The 19,700-nt window shown below is 37.9% G+C and overlaps 1 protein-coding gene across 8 annotated transcripts; it reads left to right on the top strand.

The window, feature by feature from the left end:
- The first annotated feature begins 1,160 nt into the window (after window positions 1-1,160).
- LOC107763495 (serine/threonine-protein kinase ATR-like) lies at window positions 1,161-19,401 on the top strand. Of its 8 annotated transcripts, XM_075238144.1 has the most exons (18): window positions 1,167-1,460; window positions 1,555-1,699; window positions 2,447-2,559; window positions 3,171-3,508; window positions 3,634-3,758; window positions 6,235-6,379; window positions 6,484-7,050; window positions 7,125-7,200; window positions 8,055-8,367; window positions 8,651-9,910; window positions 10,950-13,192; window positions 13,343-14,334; window positions 14,416-14,982; window positions 16,303-16,926; window positions 17,066-17,260; window positions 17,545-17,819; window positions 18,732-18,836; window positions 19,033-19,401. In XM_075238144.1, the coding sequence occupies exons 1-16, from the start codon at window positions 1,310-1,312 to the stop codon at window positions 17,710-17,712; spliced, it is 8,022 nt and encodes a 2,673-aa protein (XP_075094245.1). In that variant the 5' UTR covers window positions 1,167-1,309; the 3' UTR covers window positions 17,713-17,819; window positions 18,732-18,836; window positions 19,033-19,401. The 8 variants fall into 8 exon arrangements, with proteins under 8 accessions (XP_075094243.1, XP_075094245.1, XP_075094244.1 ...); XM_075238142.1 differs by having other exon boundaries at window positions 1,161-1,460; window positions 10,950-14,334; XM_075238145.1 differs by having other exon boundaries at window positions 1,207-1,399; window positions 10,950-14,334.
- The last annotated feature ends 299 nt before the right edge of the window (window positions 19,402-19,700 follow it).

The raw sequence follows: 19,700 nt of genomic DNA, 5'->3' as shown, positions 1-19,700 counted from the left end.
CTTAATTAGTTATTTAGTTAATAATTATTTATTAGAAATTAACAAAAAATTAGCTAACTAAAATTAACTACTCTAGCATGGGTGATAGTTGGTTTAGGTTAGTTAATTTCTTTGTTTTTTTTTTTAAATCATTTTTATTTTTCTTTTTTGATATAAAAAATATATTTATTCATTAAAAATCAGACAACATTATTGAGAAAAATATAATAAAATTTAAAATAAAAATATTTTCAAAAGTAATAAAATATATTTTCTATTATATTACAAAAAGAAAGTAGCATATAAAAATATTAAGCAAGTAATATGCTAATAGTTTCTATTAACAATGTAATTATACTAAACATTGAATAATATAATTAAAAAATACATAACGGAATAGTTATTCGATAACTATATAGGTTCCTTTAATTTAATAGAGATTTTATTCATTAAAATTTAGACAATACCTATTCTATTCTATCTATATAGAATATGAGAAGCAAATCAATGTGATAATTCCAAGTGTAACAACAAAATTTAACAAGTGACAAAATTTTAGGACAAAGCTCTAACAAATTTGAAGATTCAAAAATTATTTAAGAAAAAAATAAAAAACCAAAATGATAAAAAGAAAGACACAAAGAAATTAACTACTCAAACATGGGTGAGAGTTCTTTTAAAAAAAAAAATATTTTTGTTTTTTTAAATAAAAAGTGTATTTATTCATAAAAATCAGATAATATTATTGAGAATAATAGAATAAAATAAAAAATAAAAAATATTCAAAAGTACTAAAATATATATCTTCTATTATATTATAAAAAGAAAGCGAATAGGCAAAAATATTAAACAAAGTAATACGCTAATAAAATTTTCTATTAATAATGTAATAATACTAAACATTGGATAATATAATAAAGAAAAATACAGAACAAAAAAGTTATTCAATGATTATATAAGTCTTTTTAATTTAATAGAGATTTTATTATTGGGTATATCGTATTGACAAATAAGATGACAATTGAAGTTTATTAAAACGATATGATCTAATATGTTCAAACAAGCTGATCACAAATTAAGTTAATTAATATTTTTTTTAATATTTAATATTACTATTGCTATCTTACCTTATCAAAAAAAAACTATTGCTATCTTAAACAAGAAACAAGAGAAAAACCACCGTAAAAGAATAAACATTGAAGGCACTGCTGGGGCGAGTTTCCCTCCAAATCCGACAAACGCAGGCAACCCGGGTCGACCCGATCAAATTAGGGAAGACAGAAAGAGTACAGTTTGAAAAAGGAGGGAAGCAAAGAGTGCACAAACGGCCATGGCGAATCTCTCGAGTTTAGTCCACGAACTTCGAGAAGCAGCTTCATCATCTACACCTCCAAACATCCGAAACGACGACGCATTAGAGGTCCGATTTCGCGCCGTACTTCCCAATCTTCTCAATGCCTATGTCGTTCCTTCTTCTTCAGGTCTCAATTTATTTCTGGAATCTTCTTTTGTAACTCTGTATATCTATGAACGTTAAGTTAGTTGATTCCTTTTTTTTTTTGGTTTTTATTTTAGCGATAGAGAGAGAGGTTTTTGCTGTGCTAAGGCTTATATCACACACTGCGAAGAACTTTCCTGGAGTTTATTACCATGGCAAGGCTAGTGCTGTGCTTCCGGTGATAGGGCGCATTTTGCCATTTTTAGCTGAACCTACTTTTCGGTAAGTTACTTTGGAACATTATACATTTTTCATAGTCGAGCAATTGCTTCCGTGAACCTGTGTTAAGACTATAGATGTTAAGTTTGAGTCGTGGCTATAACCCTCCGTTTGAAATCAGCTGCCCAGCCTTGGTTGGCTGGGTTACCTGGCAATTGTGCTAGTGGTGGGTGTGAATTAGTGAAGGTGTCGCAAGCTGGTCTAGACATCACTAATAATTAAGAGCTTACTTGAGTTTGTTGGTCTTGCTTGTGATAAACTCTTATTATCTGTTGTTGGTAAGAAAGACATAGCCTCTTTGCTCATTGGAATTTGGACCCTAAATAAGAGCACATTTGTGCTTTCTTGCATATTTCAAGATTCTGAAGAGATAAGGAGTTAGAAGTGAAGTTTTATTTGGAGTCACCTCAGATTCTTTCCATGTAGTTAAGAGTACAGCTAACCATCATTCTGATTTTTCCAGCTATAGACACGGAAATAACTATTATTGAGAAAAAAGCTTACTTGAATCTGTTAGTCTTGCCTTGCAGTAAGCTCTTTAATTATCTGTTGCTAAGAAACACGTAAGCGTGCTGTTAGACTCTTTTCTCAGTAGAATTTTGACCCTTGATGAGAGAGCCTATTTGTAGTTTTTTGCATGTGTCAAGATACTGAAGTGATAAGGAGTTAGAATTGAAGTTTTATGAGAGTTACCTAAGACTAATTCCATGTAGTTAAGAGTAACAGCTAACGACCATTTTGATTTTCCAGCTCTAGACACGGGGTGGTTATTGAAACAATCGGAGCCCTGTTATCCACTCTTCGTACAGGAGATCGAGATGCTTATCGACAATTCTTTATGGACACAATATCGGTGGTTGAAGGTACACATTGGAAATAGTTTTCAAGTAGTTCCAGTAGATCCACAAATTGCAATATGGATTGGTGGTAAATACTCAACCAAAAATTTCACTGTGACTAGAGTCAGCAAATTGCTAAAGTTGTGCCTTTGGGAGATAAACTATTCTCAGGTACATTAAGCTTATTGCGATCAGGTCAAAGGGAGTTGAAAGAAAACATCAATGCAAAGAATGACTGATGAGGATTGCCAGATAACATGGGAAGAGATAATTAGAAACAATGTTTTGACTTTGTCCTAGATAGAGTTAAATGGAAACAAACAATAGATATCTGTAACTAGCCGGTGACTGTTTGGCTAAATGGTTTTTGTTTTATATGGCTTCTATCCTAATCGTAGTTAAGATTGAGATGTGTGCTTGGAGGTTTCTCGATTATGACTATGCTCTAACTGTCATGGACATTTTCCCTGAATTTTATTTGCACAACGAATATGGTGATGTTATGCTTATCTTCATTGAGCTTGAGCTACGTAGTTTTTCCTAATTTCTATTGAGAAAATCAAACATCTAGTAGACAACTTTTCTGCTCATTCGATTGCTTACCAGAAAACCTGACTAGTTTTTTCTTCATATAGATCTTCTTAGTGTTGCTTCACTATGTGATAAGCCAAGCTCTACAGAATCAAGGAAAGTACTTTTGAGGTGTTTCAGTGAGTCACTCTGTGGAGGTTGGAGCAACCATGATACAACGGTATTAAGTGATCTCCCCTTGTGTTGTAAGCCTTCCGACGGCAATGGTATTCTGATTAATGTCAAAGGCAAAGAAAGGTGGCAGCCTTTTGCTTCTTCTTCCATCAAGATTCTCTGTAAATGTTTAACTGAAGGAACCCTATATGTTGAAGGACTCCTTGAGACCTCATCTGTTTTATCTGCATGTACCCTTCTGTGTTATGGAGATGCTGATGTGCACATGGTTGGTACTTTCATAGCAAGCTATCTTCATAACCTAATTTATAGTTATTCATAGCTTGAGGTCCTTTATGCTCTGTTGTTTTACTTTATTAATCTGATGTTTTCCTTGTCAAAATTTCAATCAAGGCATGTTTTGACTTGCTGAGAATCATTGGAGCAGCTATGAATCATGAAATCATTCCTGTTGAGAGATTGATTCAATTGATTATGACCATATTACGCGGAGATGAGGATGCGCTTCCGGTCTTCAGGTAAAGTTGCTTAACTTTTGACTTTGGAGTTTTGATGCTGCAGGGGAAAAAGGTTGAACCTCGGCCTCCTCTAAATCTTGTGTAACATTGCTATTCCTCTCCTCTGCATTTGGCTCAGTGAATATGGATACTAGTAGAAATGTAGTAAACGTGCCATTTATATAGAAAAATAAAAAGTAAAGAATGGGCCAATGTAACTTTCTTCTCTGCTTAGCAGAAATGCAAAATACTTTTGTGTATTCTCTTTGCCTTTCAATCCGGGGATATTTCCTATTTGCTTTGCTAATTTGTGGACTTATATATATGAGAAAGATCCAGTGTTTTTTGATCTAGGTTGAGGTTCTTATCCTGACCACACCCTTTAGCAATCACATAGCAACTTCGTGGCAACTTCTTCTAGAAATGGTTCATAACAAGGTTTGTTTTCCTCATTTTTTCTCCTTCCTATTCTGGTAGAGGCTGGGAGCTATTCAGTTTTAGAAGTGGTGTAGGACAGCTCTATGCAGGTTGCATAGATTTTGCTATATGCAGCTAATATGAGCAGTACATTGGAATGCAATTCCTACATGTATTTCTTGGAATATCTGGCAGGAGAGGAATAACAGATGCTTTAATGATAGGAGAAAAGCATATTTCATGTTAAATCTAGATGTTTGAAGAGTCTATACATATGGTGTAGGAACTGCAGTGTATCTGATATGCACTCTATGATTCCTTAAATATATAGAAGGAAACTTCTCAGTTTGTACTCTTTCTGGTATCTTCTTGGTACTCATTAATGAAATCTTTTACGTTTTTCATAAAAAAAAGACTAGGGAAGGACAGCTAGTGTGACCCTCCTCACGACTGCTTTGCCATCTAAATTAAATGTTTTGCTGGAATAAACAATGTTATTTTTTCTTCTTTTTAATACATTCCGTCGTAACTATATAAGAGAAGGGAAATGCAACTTAACAATTCTTTTCTGACTTCAATTCTTTACAGCCTTTTCTGTTGTCGGAACTTGCCTTAGTTGAGACCTGAGAGGGCTTGAGAATAATGATAAAGGGGTTCTTTTACTCTATTTTGTGCTCTGTGGAGCCACACCGCTAGTTGCAAGCCCAAGTTTTCTCAAGCTTAAATTACTCAATGTTTAAGAATCTTTGCTTTTGGACCACGTATTATATCTCTTGCTATGTAAACTAGATAATTTCCTTTGGAGTATCTTGTTGTAACATTTGCTATCTGGTTTTAATTTGTTTGCAAGTGAGGTGAGGTTTCTTAAATTTCATTCCGTGCATCTGCCATGGCCTTGGATATATACCCTATCTTAATATGAAGGCAAAATACATACTTTACCCATCAACCTTGTCCCCAAACCCCTCTTACACACCTGTTAAATACGGGAATAATATTACAGACCAAAAATTTTAAAGGTGTGTCAATTACACACCACTTCGGTGTTTGACCACATATGCTTAAAGATTGCTATTACACGCGCCAATCAGCATCTTGACACGTGTCATAAATCGAGAAAAAAAAGAAATACTAAAAAAAAAACCTCTGCCCCCCCACACCCCCACCCCTCTCCTCATCTTCCCAAAGAAAAATATACAGGATAGAAAAAACCCCGCCCCCTCCTCATCTTCCCAACCCCATCATCTTCTCCACTACCACCAACCCTTCCATCACAAGCACCTTCTTCCCTAACTATAGATTCAACTCTTTGCCGATTTTTAACAAGTTTTAACAACATTCATCACAAAAACCTTATACAAATTTCAAATTCAAGCTCAAACCCAAAGCTTCAAACTTGTTAATGGTGTTTTTTGAATTTTATCAAAATTAATCACCAAATTTTCAGCATATTTTTAGTAAATTTCTACTCAACAATAATCACGAATTCAAACTAATTTTCTAGGTCATGGAACACCAAAATCAACAAGACCCGATTAAATTTTCAAGCTTTTTCAAAAGGTCAATAATAGTGATTTTTACAAGACCCTCCTCTTTTCTTCTTTTTCTTTTTCTTCTTTGTCATGGGGGTTGGAGAGGCGAAATATGAGGGGTAGACAAAACTAGGATGAGGGTTGGGAAGAAGACGAAACAGGGGGGAGGGACGCTGGGGTTTGGGGTTGGGGAAGAAGGCATGGGTTGTATTTTTTTCTCTTTAATTTAAAAAGGAAATAGTTAAAAAAAAAGGGGAAAAATAGAAAAAAAAACTTAATTTCAGATGAATTTTTTAGTTTTAACGTGCCTCTTTTACGTGTAATACACGCGTGTGACACATGGAAAAAGAGGTGTGTAATTGACACTCTTAAAAGTTTTGGTGTGTAATACTATTCCCGTGTTTAACAAGTGTGTAAGAGGGATTTGAGTACAAGGTCGATGTGTAAGAGGAATTTAATCTAAAATCCCATTTGCTCTGTTTATTCTGAATCTTTCCGTGTTTGATTGTTTAATTTGCTTCTGCACATAATGCCTTCTTTCACTGCAGCAATACAACTTATGATTCATCCATTGGTGGATGCCTTCATGTATTATACTCCAGTTGTCCTGATGACATTGTTAGATCGACATCTGCCGATTTAGTAAATATCTTTCCCCATTCGTTGCTTAAAACAAGAAGTCTTGTGCTGAAGGTGCACTGAGTTTTTGTCATTCTTCCTTCTTTTTAAGCAACCTGAATGAATTTGATTTTTGCTCTTTGATTTAATTTGTTCTAATATTTGTAAACTTGTTTCAGGATGCTTTATGTCTTGCCTATACTCGTATTGCAAAGACTTGCCCCCCTCATATCTGGAGGCCTGAATCTCTAATACATTTGCTTTACTCACCCACACCTATCATGCCTTTAATCGAGTGTTTTCAAGTGGCTTTATCTAGGCTTTTTCCTGATCTTACTGGGGGTAAAAGCGTTAATAATGATGAAACAGATTTATCTGATGTGCATGAAAGTCCAAGGGCTGCAGAGAAGAGGCCAGGAGAAGACTTGGAGATTTCAAATGCCAAACATCAGAAAATCGATGATGAAAATCGATGTTCCAGTATCAAATATGATGATGTGATTAAGCTTAGCCATGGATTTGGCTCTTTGGGGGAGAAACAGTTTGCTGATCATATGCGTAGCTCATTGACTCTGTTTATTAAACTTCTAAAGCCTCCAAGTCAGGAATCCAGTACTTTGGGCCCAGAAGTTGCATTGACAGCTCTTAGTACACTCTGTATTATTTTCTGCAGATATCCTCACATGGACCTTTCAATTCAAATATTCCATCAGATGTATGAATGGGTCCCTTGGGTGTGTGAACAGGTTGGTTGTCAGTTATGCATGTCATTTAAGTTATGATTTTTTTCGCCCCCATAATTATGGTCATCGTCATGCAGGCAAAGCAGAAATTTCCATTCCCTATTGATTTACATTTCCTTCTGGAAGCGATTCACAACCTATTGATCATAGCAGGTAAATGGTAGATATATGCTAATTCATTCTGCACTTCCGGTGACTCTTCGTTACTAATTATCTATCAGGCTAAAAAATATTCATTGTTTGTAAAAACAAGGTCATTTGAGTGAAGTAATAAGAGTTCCCACATATTTTTGTTACTCTATGTATATGTGTGTCGATCATTCTTCCTAATTGGCTATTTTGATTGATGTAACTGTGCTGGTATTCAAATTCTGGCAAATTGGAACGACTTATCCATTTTTGACTTGCTTGCTCTTTCGATGCTGATACTTATTAAAGACCACATGTCAATTAAACGTGTTTGAATTTGTTGGGTATTAAGGCAGCAGCATAGTTTGTACTAATTCTGAAGCTTCTGCCAGAAGAAATCTTACTGCTTAGTCGCTTCATAGAAAAACAAATATTACTGATTAGTCCAAATACTAAAATGATATTGATCCTTGTGAAGCAACTACAGCCGGGAATAGGTTCTTAATTCAGTTTCCGACGTCTTGGTACTTTACAGATAAGTGTTATCAATTTAGTATTTGATAAATCTCTCCCATTTCTTCTTCTTGCTCTGTTCCGTTTATTTGAACTAGCCAGCAGTAGTATGCATATCAACATAACTGGTCGCTCTGGTATTATCAACATAACTGGGGACACCTTTGTGTTTTCAATGTGAATTGTAGCTGAAATTTACTTTGTTTCATAGCAATGAGAGTAATTTGAATTTCATTTGGTCATTTATGACATCCTCAAAGATGGTGTATCTGTGAGTCAATGAAAAGATAAGTATCAATCTTCCATTAGCTGCTTTCTTTCTTTGTTTTTTTGTCTTTCCTTTTTAATGCGTAAAATCTATTTAGGATCCGTTCCTACTGAGAGTAAATATTTCAAGACCAAGGGTGGCAACTCAGCTCTTATGCAGTCATTGATAAGGCTATCATGGACCGGATCTCAATCTACTGATACCCACTCATTGTCGAAGGCAAAGATCATTTCTCTGCGTGTGCTGTCTAAAATGGGGGCTGTATTGCAAGGTGGAAATGATCTTGATATATTGGACTTGGGACTCCATGATACCGCCGAGGATGTTAGGATCGAAGCTGTCATTTCAATGCCTGTGATATTAATGTGGTCCGGTTTTGGTTTACTGAGTCACATGTTCAAGAGGCTGGAGTAAGTGAGAAAAAGCTATATATTTATGTTTTAATGTATATTTGTATGAACAAGACTGGTCTATATAACAGTCAAAAGAGGTTTTTTAGCTGCTGTATGTTTTATATTGTCACGTGGTTTTGTGCTTATCTGCTCATATAAAATTAAACATACGAGCTTGTGCATATGGATGTGCAGAATTAAGTTGGAGTAATTTCATTAATTTTCTGCGTCTCTGTGTCTATAATGTCAAGCAATCAACCAGATCAATAATGTATTAGCTATTTCTTATATTGGTTTGCAGGATCCTGGAAAAAGAGGCGGATGGACGAATTAACAAAGTAATCCCGGGGTGTCTTGGTTATTTGGCATGCCTTTATGCGTCCTGTACAACTGGTGTACTAACGGAATGCCAATGCAAATTTTACTTGCCAAAGGATAATATAAGACTAAATATGACAATGGATGACCTTGCGGGAGGATTTTGGTGTTCAAAGTGTGACAGAAATGGACTTGTGAACCCATCAAATTCAACTGTGTTGTGTCCTCCTTACTTACAGAAGAAAGAATCTACTAGAGATCATGATTATGTTTATTTACAATCCATCTTCTTCCGTCTTCTTTTTGATGAATCATCAGAAGATGTTCAGTTAGCCTGTGTACGTGTGGTTCAGAGGATACTCCTCCATGGAACTGAAAATATTCTGATTAAAACAAGATATGAATGGTTAAAATGTGTTGATTTCCTACTCATTCACAGGAAAAGGGCCATTCGAGAATCCTTTTCTAAACAGATTGGTTTCTTCATTGAGGAACCTATTCTGAATTGTTTGTTCTTGGATGAGGGGGGCCACGAGTCTGTGAGCAAATCAAAAGAACGAAAGTTCATTGACAAAATAAAACACGCTTTTGAAACAGCGGATGATCCCTTGGTTTTTGCAACTCTTCTAGAAGCTACAGCTGAGATTATGAAGGTGGTTGAGGTGCAGAGTCAGTCCTTTATGTTCTCTCTTATTTTATTGATTGATCAGCTTGATAATCCCCATGTGACAGTTAGAATAATTGCATCAAGGTTGATAATAAGGTCTTGCTACTTTCATCTTAAAGGAGGATTTGAATTAATTCTTTCTCGTTTTCTTCATATTCGAAATGAGTTTTTCGATTACCTGTCTATAAGGCTTGCTAGCCGACCAAAAATGGTTGAAGAGTTTGCGGGAGCTATTCTTGGTATTGATACTGAAGAACTTGTGCAGAGAATGGTTCCTGTCGTCCTCCCAAAGTTGGTCGTTACTCAGCAGGATAATGATCAAGCAATTTTCACCCTATATGAGCTCGCCAAGTGCTTAAATACAGATATGGTGCAACTAATTGTTAATTGGCTACCTAAAGTACTTGCTTATGCTCTTCATCGAGCTGATGGGCAAGAATTGCTCTCTGTCCTTCAGTTCTACCATGAGCAAACTGGTTCCAACAAACAAGAAATTTTTGCTGCTGCACTCCCCGCTCTTTTAGACGAACTTGTATGCTTCACAGATGAAGATGAGTCAAATGAGATAAGTAAAAGGTAATACAGCTTCAGAAAGCACAAAGAAGATTACATTATTTAGTTTGTTAAAACATGGATTCTAATTTCTTCTTTCATTTCTGAGGTGAGGGTTGGATAATTCTGAACTTTTACCTTTTTCTAGTGGATTATTCTTTCTGGAGATCGAATCACAAATTGATAGTATCTAAAGCAGGTAGAAGTCCAAGTTTCTAGTATTACTATCATGGTGCCACCAGTTATTCGTTAATGTTCCATTCCGCCTGGCCCATAAAAAGGAATTGAGTTTCATATGAGGGATTATGTTGGAGATGGATTTACACCTCCGCTTCCTAACAACTTCTTCCTCTTTTGGTTTTGTGGGGGGGGGGGGGGGGGGGGCACAAAGTAAGAATGTATTATTAACAAAACAGTGCTGGTTTATTTCCTATGTTAAAATTGAAGGGAACTTCTGCCTCACGACATAAAACCCCTTTTCAAATGCTAAGACCAAGGCTTAGAGAAACTCTTCATTTTGGCAAGTTCTGAGAACAAGACCTTAACAGTAAAGTTCCCTTTTCTGTTACCTTTTCATTTTATAGAATCAGCCTTCTGACAAACCTGCTGGTCCGATTTCTTTTGCAGTGATATTGATAGTACCCGTTGAAAGTGACTTTCCAGATTCCATCTGTTCTTGTTGGGCTACAGTAGTTTCTGAAGTGGAAAATCTGAAAAGATCATGAAATTACTTCCTCCTTCACAGGAATGTCACCAAGCAACTATCCTGCCGATATTTTATCTTTCTTCCATCTCCCTCTTCAAAGTATAAATTTTGTTTGGAACTCTTTCCATAATTCCTGATAACTCCCACTCCATATGTATTAGAAACAACTTATAGCGATCCAAGGACCTTCCAAACCACATTTAGCATATACAGCCTTTCTCCACAAGGCATCTTATTCATTTAAAGCCATCCTATCAAGATTATTTATTTAAAACGAAAATTAGCCAACTGTATTCCAGAAATCAACAAAATTTTTGTCAGCTTTACATTGTAATAATGATGTTGCTAATTTCACAGGTTAATGAAGGTGCCTCAGGTGATAAAGGAAGTTGCTGGGATTCTAAGTGGTGACCAAGATATCCCTGCATTTTTAAGGAATCATTTTGTTGGTCTCCTAAACAGCATTGATAGGAAAATGCTGCATGCTGAAGATGTATCACTGCAAAGACAAGCTATCAAGCGAATTGAGATGCTGATAAATATGATGGGTTCCCATCTTAGCACTTATGTACCAAAACTTATGGTTCTTCTCATGCAGACTATTAATAAAGAATCACTTCAGGGTGATGGTCTTTCTGTCTTACATTTTTTCATCAAGCAGATAGCGCAGATATCACCATCTAGCACGAAGCACGTGATTTCTCAAGTTTTTGCAGCTCTGGTTCCCTTCCTGGAGAGAGAAAGTGAAAGTTCCTCCTCTCATTTGAATAAAATTGTGGAGATCTTGGAAGAACTCGTACTTCAGAATAGAGCTATTCTAAAGGAACACATTGGGGAGTTTCCTCCTTTGCCTAGTATTCCTGCTTTAGATAGGGTGAACAGAATGATAAACGCAGCACGTGGAATGATGACCTTGAAGGATCAGTTGCGGGATATTATTGATGGTTTGAATCATGAAAATTTGAATGTCAGGTATATGGTTGCATCTGAGTTGAGTAAATTGCTCAACCTTAGGAGGGAGGATATCATGGCTTTAATTACTAAGGTAGGAGATGCAAACATGGATGTAATGAGTGCATTGATCACATCTCTGCTTAGAGGATGTGCAGAACAATCAAGGACGATGGTTGGTCAGCGGCTAAAGTTGATATGTGCAGATTGTCTTGGAGCACTTGGTGCAATAGATCCTTCAAAAGTCAAGGGATTTTCAAGCATGCGTTTCCAAATTGCGTGTTCAGATGATGATTTAATTTTTGAGTTGATTCATAAGCATCTGGCCCGGGCCTTCAGGGCTGCTCCTGATACCATTATTCAAGATTCTGCAGCGTTGGCGATTCAGGAACTTCTAAAGATAGCAGGCTGTGAGGCATCTCTTGATGACAATGTGGTCGCTTCTACTTCACAGACAAGAGGCAAACGACCCGTTAAGTTGCTTGCATCTGTGGTGGATGGTAATTGCACTGAAATGCAGGAAAGGGGTCAGAGATTGTGGAATCGTTTCTCTAGTTATGTGAAGGAGATAATAGCCCCTTGCTTAACCTCCAGATTTCAGCTGCCAAGTATGTCTGATTCAGCATCTTCTGGTCCAATCTATCGCCCTTCAATGTCATTTAGAAGATGGATATTTTTCTGGATCAAGAAACTGACTGCACATGCAACAGGTTCTCGAGCAAGTATTTTCAATGCCTGTCGTGGTATAGTCCGCCATGATATGCAAATAGCAATGTATCTTCTTCCATATTTGGTCCTTAATGCAGTATGTGATGGTACTGAAGAGGCACGCTGTGGCATAACAGAGGAAATTTTATCTGTTCTCAATGCTGCTGCATCAGAGAATAGCACTGATGTTAATGGTATAAGTTCAGGGCACAACGAAGTGTGCATTCAAGCTGTATTTACTCTTCTTGATAATCTTGGTCAATGGGTGGATGACGTACAACAGGAACTTTCACTTTCCCAGTCTATTCAAACTTCCAGTTCGAGGCAACAAGCTCTCAAGTCGAAGGAGAAGGCCATCAATCTGTCAAGTGATTCTAACCAGGTGCTTATTCAGTGTAAACATGTCTCAGAACTCTTGGCTGCAATTCCTAAAGTGACTCTTGCAAGGTCATCTTTCAGATGCCAAGCTTATGCCAGGTCCCTTTTGTACTTTGAATCTCATGTGCGGGAAAAGTCGGGATCGTTTAATCCTGCCTCCGAGAAGAGTGGCCTTTTTGAGGATGAAGATATCTCATTCCTGATGGAAATATACAGTGGGTTGGATGAGCCAGATGGCTTATGTGGTTTTGCTTCCTTACGCAAGTCAAAGAGCTTGCAAGATCATCTATTGATAAATAAGAAGACAGGAAACTGGGCAGAAGTATTGACTTCTTGTGAGCAGGCTTTGCAGATGGAACCAACTTCTGTCCAGAGGCATTCAGATGTTGTTAACTGCTTACTAAATATGTGCCATTTGCAGGCCACGGTCACCCATGTAGATGGATTAATATCTAGAATACCTAAATACAAGAAAACTTGGTGTATGCAAGGTGTTCAGGCTGCATGGAGGCTTGGAAGGTGGGACTTGATGGATGAATATCTTAGTGGGGCTGATGAAGAAGGTTTAGTATGTAGTAGTTCTGAGAGTAATGCTTTATTTGACATGGATGTCGCTAAGATTCTTCAAGCAATAATGAAGAGAGATCAGTTCTCCATTGCTAAGAAAATTACTTTGTCGAAACAAGCTCTGATTGCTCCTTTAGCTGCTGCAGGCATGGATTCTTATGCGAGAGCTTACCCCTTTGTTGTCAAGCTTCACATGCTGCGGGAATTAGAGGATTATAGTTCTCTTCTTGGTGGTGAGTCTTTCTTAGAAAAATCATTCCCTCTATATGACCCAAATTTCTCAAAACTAATAGAAAGCTGGGAAAATCGTCTCAAACTCACACAACCATCCCTCTGGGCTAGGGAACCACTCTTGGTTTTTCGGAGATTAGTTTTTGGTGCAAGTGGTCTTCATGCTCAAGTTGGGGAGTGCTGGATTCAATATGCAAAGCTCTGTCGTTCTGCTGGTCATTACGAGACAGCAAGTCGAGCAATTCTAGAAGCCAAGGCCTCAGGTGCACCTAATGTTCACATGGAAAAGGCTAAGCTTCTGTGGAGCACCAGAAGAGCTGATGGTGCCATTGCTGAGCTCCAACAGACCCTTCTGAATATGCCTGTTGAGGTTGTAGGCTCTGCAGCAATATCATCAATCACTAGCCTCTCATTGGTTCCATTGAACCCACAGCCTCTTCGTTGTGGTACCCAGTCTTCTAACGAGAATAGAGGTGTAGCCAAAACTCTCCTACTCTATTCAAGGTGGATACATTACACTGGTCAAAAGCAGAAGGAAGATGTGATCAGTCTGTACTCTAGGGTGAAGGAATTACAGCCCAAGTGGGAAAAAGGGTACTTTTACCTGGCAAAATACTGTGATGAACTACTTGTTGATGCCCGAAAACGGCAGGAGGATAAGGAGCCGTGTTCCAAAGCAGTCCCAGCAAAGTCAGCTCTGGTAGCTGCCACAAATCTGAACACTGAGAAAAGTTGGTTATCATATCTTCCTGATGTGCTCTTATTTTATGCAAAGGCTCTTCACAGGGGCCATAGGAATCTTTTCCAAGCCCTTCCTAGATTGTTAACATTGTGGTTCGATTTTGGGAGCGTTTATCAGATAAGCAGATCAGCAGCCAATAAAGAAATGAAAACAATCCATGGGAAGGTGGTGTAACACACATGCTTTCCTTTTTTGGTGTGATGCTGATTTCTTTGGATTCTTTTCGTAACTTTTCTTCTTTTGTAGGTTTTGAGCATCATGCGAGGATGTTTAAATGATTTTCCAACATATCAGTGGCTAACTGTTCTGCCTCAACTGGTTTCCAGAATATGCCATCAAAATGAAGAAATTGTTCGGTTGGTGAAATACATAATAACAAGTGTTCTCCAGATATACCCTCAGCAAGCCCTTTGGATGATGGCTGCTGTTACAAAATCTACGGTTCCCTCAAGGAGGGAGGCTGCTGCAGAGATTATAAATGCTGCAAGAAGAAAATCCAATGAAGCAGGTGTTAGTTCTTTGTTTGCACAGTTTGCTATGCTCATTGATCACCTAATTAAGCTATGTTTCCATCCTGGTCAAACAAAGGCAAGAACAATCAATATTGCGACTGAATTCAGTGCTTTGAAGCGGATGATGCCAGTAGAAATCATAATGCCAACCCAACAGTCCCTTACTGTTAACCTACCGACATATGATGTGAATACATCTGAGTCCATTACATCTGAAATCTTCTATTCAGCAGACCTTCCTACAATCTCAGGAATTGCAGATGAGGCTGATGTTCTTTCCTCGCTTCAGAGGCCAAAGAAAGTAAGGCACTTCTTGATGTTTTTACATTTTTCTCCGAAGATTTTTTTCCTTCTATTTTGTTTAACCTGATGTGAAGTCCGCCAAACTGGAAAGAAAGGAATCTAAGATGCTTTGAAAGCAAAGTAGAGAACATAAAAATGGGCAACCCAGTGCACAAAGCATTTCGTGTTCACGCAAGGTCCAGGGAAGGGCCGCACCCAAGGGATGTGATATAGGCAGTCTACCCTAACGCAAGCATCAGTGGCTGATTCCACGGCTCGAACGTACATAAGTTAAAATACAAATGTCTCTCTGTTATGGCCTTTCGGTGTGATGTGGTGAATGTAAATGAAGTAGACGAATGTTGGGATTTCTTAGTCGCTTTACAGTGTAAAGAAGGCAATCACTACCGTAAGCACTACCTGGGTGCTGCTTTTTTTTCTTTTCCATTAATAGAATCTTCACTTACCAATCAAAATAAAAAATCTGATTTTTTTTTTATGTTCTACTGATAGCTTCACCCTCGCCTAGTAATTCTTCTTCCTTCCTCTTTAGTTATATAGCTAAGTTAGTATAGATACCAAATGTTTAACAAAATGTGATGCTCTACATACACCAAAGCTGTTGCTTAGCACAAATGGGGATACAGAAGCTATACGATGGATGACTGCTTGAAAAGATGGTTTTGCACAGCAGATATTTTCTTTGATAAAAGGTAAGGAGCTAATAAAGTCTAACAGTTGACACATACCATTTATAACTTCTTTGTCAAGTGTCCCACATTGATTGAGAGATGGGTTGATTGTCTCCTTATATGATCTTAGGCAATCCTCATGTCATAAGCTAGCTTTTAGGGCTGAGTTAGACCCAAGGTCCATTTCTTCACATGGTACTAGAACCAGGCCCGTCCCTATTATTGTGTCTCCCAATATTGGTCCCCCATTTTATGTTGTCCATGCTCCGGTTGGTAGGCCTGGGCGTACGAGGGGTGTTCGGTGTCTCATATTGGTTGAGGAATGGATGGTTTGTCTCCTTATATGGTCTTGAGAAATCCTCACCTTATGAGCTAGCTTTTGGGGTTGAGCTAGGCCCAAAGTCTATTTCTTTACACTCATTTACGCCAGAAAGCAGAAACTGGAAACAGATATACTTAAGTTGATGTGCTGGTTTTCTGCTTCCTTCAGAACGGTTGCTATTTCTCCCCATAGCACCCAGAGTATGCCTAATGGGATTGTGCAGAACATATATTATGATTAGGTGGATCTTCTTGCAATGGCTCATTATAATATGTCCTTCATATTTGAGCAAATCCTCATTTTCCTTTTTTTTTTTGTTTTGTAGATTATTCTTTTGGGAAGTGATGGAATTGAGCGGCCATTCCTTTGCAAACCCAAGGATGATCTCAGGAAAGATGCACGTATGATGGAATTCAATGCTATGGTCAATCTTCTTCTATCCAAGTGCTCTGAGAGTCGTAGGAGGAAGCTCTATATTCGCACATTTGCAGTGATACCACTGACAGAAGATTGTGGTATGGTTGAGTGGGTTCCTCATACCCGTGGGCTTCGACAAATACTCCAAGACATTTACATAAGCGGTGGCAAATTTGATAGACAGAAAACAAATTCTCAAATTAAGCATATTTATGATCGGTGCCTGGGTAAAATGCCAGAAGATGAAATGCTAAAGAACGAAATCCTTCCAATGTTCCCTCCAGCTTTCCATAAATGGTTCTTGAACACATTTTCTGAACCAGCTGCTTGGTTCAGGGCTCGGGTTGCATATGCTCATACTACTGCTGTTTGGTCAATGGTTGGGCATATAGTGGGCCTTGGAGATAGGCATGGAGAAAACATCCTTTTTGATTCAACCACTGGTGACTGTGTTCATGTTGATTTCAGCTGCTTATTTGACAAAGGTTTGCAGTTAGAGAAACCAGAACTGGTTCCTTTCAGGCTAACACAGGTACGAAGAAAAGAACAAAGATCTTTTGACGTATTAGCATTAGAAAAGGGTTTGAAATTTATCTTGGTAATCAGGTCAGAACTGAATTTGTGGGGAAATTCTCGTTTTGTGACTTACTCGTTACATTGACCTCATGCAGAACATGATTGATGGCTTGGGCATAACTGGTTATGAAGGAATCTTCCTAAGGGTTTGCGAGATCACACTTTCTGTATTACGGGAACATAGAGAGACGCTAATGAGTGTCCTTGAAACTTTCATCCATGATCCTCTGGTAGAATGGACCAAATCTCATAAATCCAGTGGGGTGGAGGTCCAAAACCCTCATGCACAGGTTGGAGCTTTTATCTCGTCCTTAATATATGTGCTGCAGTTTCAGTTATACTTTTGTCTCTGGTGACTGAAATCAATGAGTTTGATAGACAACAATTTCTTGTGGTGATGCCTTCGCAAGATTGTTATATATTTATAGTTACGACAAGAAATAACTGGGTTGAGTGCATGATTTGCATTAGTTGTCTTAAGCACAGGGATTCTTTCTACTAATTACTCTAATTGTACTTTACCACAGAAAATATTTTGACATAACTGCTAAATGGCTTTCCTTGATATTTACAGCGAGCAATCAGTAACATAGAAGCACGGTTGCAAGGAATTGTCGTTGGTGTGGGAGCTGCACCATCGTTGCCTCTTGCTGTGGAAGGGCAAGCTCGTCGCCTGATTGCTGAAGCTGTTTCACATAAAAATCTTGGCAAAATGTATATATGGTGGATGCCGTGGTTTTAAACCTCTATGGTGCCCATTAATTGCAATATGTTTATCTCTGTCTCTCTGAATTCTGCAAAGTTGGTTGTGATCTTCAGCAGTAAGGCATCTCTGGGAAGATACAGTCTGTAAGTACATGCTCTGCCCTTCCAAATGTTCTATATAATACTCTTGATGTCCTTGTGAATCATTCGATGAGCATGGGTGTGCATGAAATGATACAGGGTGTAAAAGGATTTTGGAGGCACCTCACGTGGTTCTTATTAGTACCTTTCTGCTGCTAGTTTTCACAAATCTGCTTGGGAATTTTGAGACTGCCTAATTCCTGATTATGTGACTTTTGTTTGCACCTAATAATTGGCCCTACTGATTGCTTTTGGGAGCTTTAAAGGAAAGTTGAGTTTTTCTACTCCCTAGTGTCTGAAAGTCAATGATTCATTCAGTCATAAGAACAAGAAATCTAAAAAGTTTGTCAGTTGATATATTCTAAGAGTTTATCAGTTGATATGTTCTACTTTTCAGGTTCTCATTCAGTCACCTTTTTCAACAATGGCTTTTCGGCACATGGAAGTTTGATAAAGAAAATATCTAGTTGTGGAAAAGAATCTAACTCGTTATGAAATCCAAATATTTCAGTTATTTGAGGAGGAACTAGTAGTAGTCCTGCAAGAAGTGCTTGGCAATTTGCATATTTTGTTTTTATGCATTTGACCTAATATAGCTTTATTATATTTCTTAATCTGCAATTAATGGATATATGGTGCATTAACTTCTTTTTTTTGTGTGTGTGGGAACCAAAAGACAGCAGTCATTTAGTTACATAATTATTACACAGTAATAATCAACAAATGGATAGTCATTTTATCGGGGCTTAACTTTCTGGATAATATATGAGAAACTAGTTGGAGTAGTTTTCACCCTTATTGTCCTGGAGATCTTGCATACACTTTTGAAGCTTATATCTATTTCTGCTGTTGGATCTCGCCTTTCGTGCACAAATGAGAAAATAATGGCTGACAGGTTGTAATACACTTTTGCAGTATGACTATATTCTTGTAAGGAGATCCTCCAGTCTGCCTTGGATATGCTTGCTTGCGCTGAGTAGGTTTTCCAACCACCTGCAGAAATTTTGGTTGATTGGCTGGGTAAGAGCAATCCGTGCAGCAACTTGGTTTTGCCGCTGTCTTTGTTTTACTTGTGAATACTCCATGTATACTAGGATCTCAATGACTTTGGTTTGCTTATATAGCCATCAAGAGAAAAGACTCTTGTATGCTTCTTACAGATTTGCTTGATATCTTGCAAATTCCTCTGATTTACTTCTTATCTACACTATTGCAGTTTGATTTGTTTCAGTCGGATTTGCAATTGCTGAAGATGATGTCGGCATGGAAACCCGATATTCATATGATAACCAAAATATTAGATGCTTGAATAGCTCTTGAAGAGTGAATGTTCAGCAAAAATGCTGATGGTTCAGTGGCTGAAGATGATTATTCCACACAAGTTACATACTTCTCCTAAGCTGTCTCATTGATTATGACGACAAAATGCAGATGAGGGAGGGGTATTAGGTGTTAGTTTATAGATATGTATAGTGTAATCTTGTCCCACATTGGAAGAGGAGTAATATCTCCTTGTAGTGTATAGCTATAAATAGGGACCTCTTGTATTGTATTTATCATCCAATATCAATAACATATTTTCTCCCATGCCTTCTCACATGGTATCAGAGCATTATTGAGAAAAGATCGTTGTGCGTTATTCCAGCGTTAACCGGGAAGAAAGAACTTAGTCATCGTGTAATTTTTCCGGTGACCTAAGGCTTGTCTAAGTGAAAGTCACTTTCTGTCGATGTTGTGCTAAAACCAACACCACCGCGAGGTAGATCACCCTCCGACTACCAACCCTTGAAATTTTATCCGGCAGAAAAGCCGCCACGCTCCTCCACGCGCCGGCAACAACTTTTCCGGCGAGGGTTCCGGTCACTTTCCGGCCATTTTTTCTCG

The sequence above is a fragment of the Nicotiana tabacum genome, chromosome 19 (genome assembly GCF_000715075.1).
Source record: "Nicotiana tabacum cultivar K326 chromosome 19, ASM71507v2, whole genome shotgun sequence".
Taxonomy (NCBI): domain Eukaryota; kingdom Viridiplantae; phylum Streptophyta; class Magnoliopsida; order Solanales; family Solanaceae; genus Nicotiana; species Nicotiana tabacum.
This window is presented reverse-complemented; position numbering and strand designations above follow the sequence as displayed.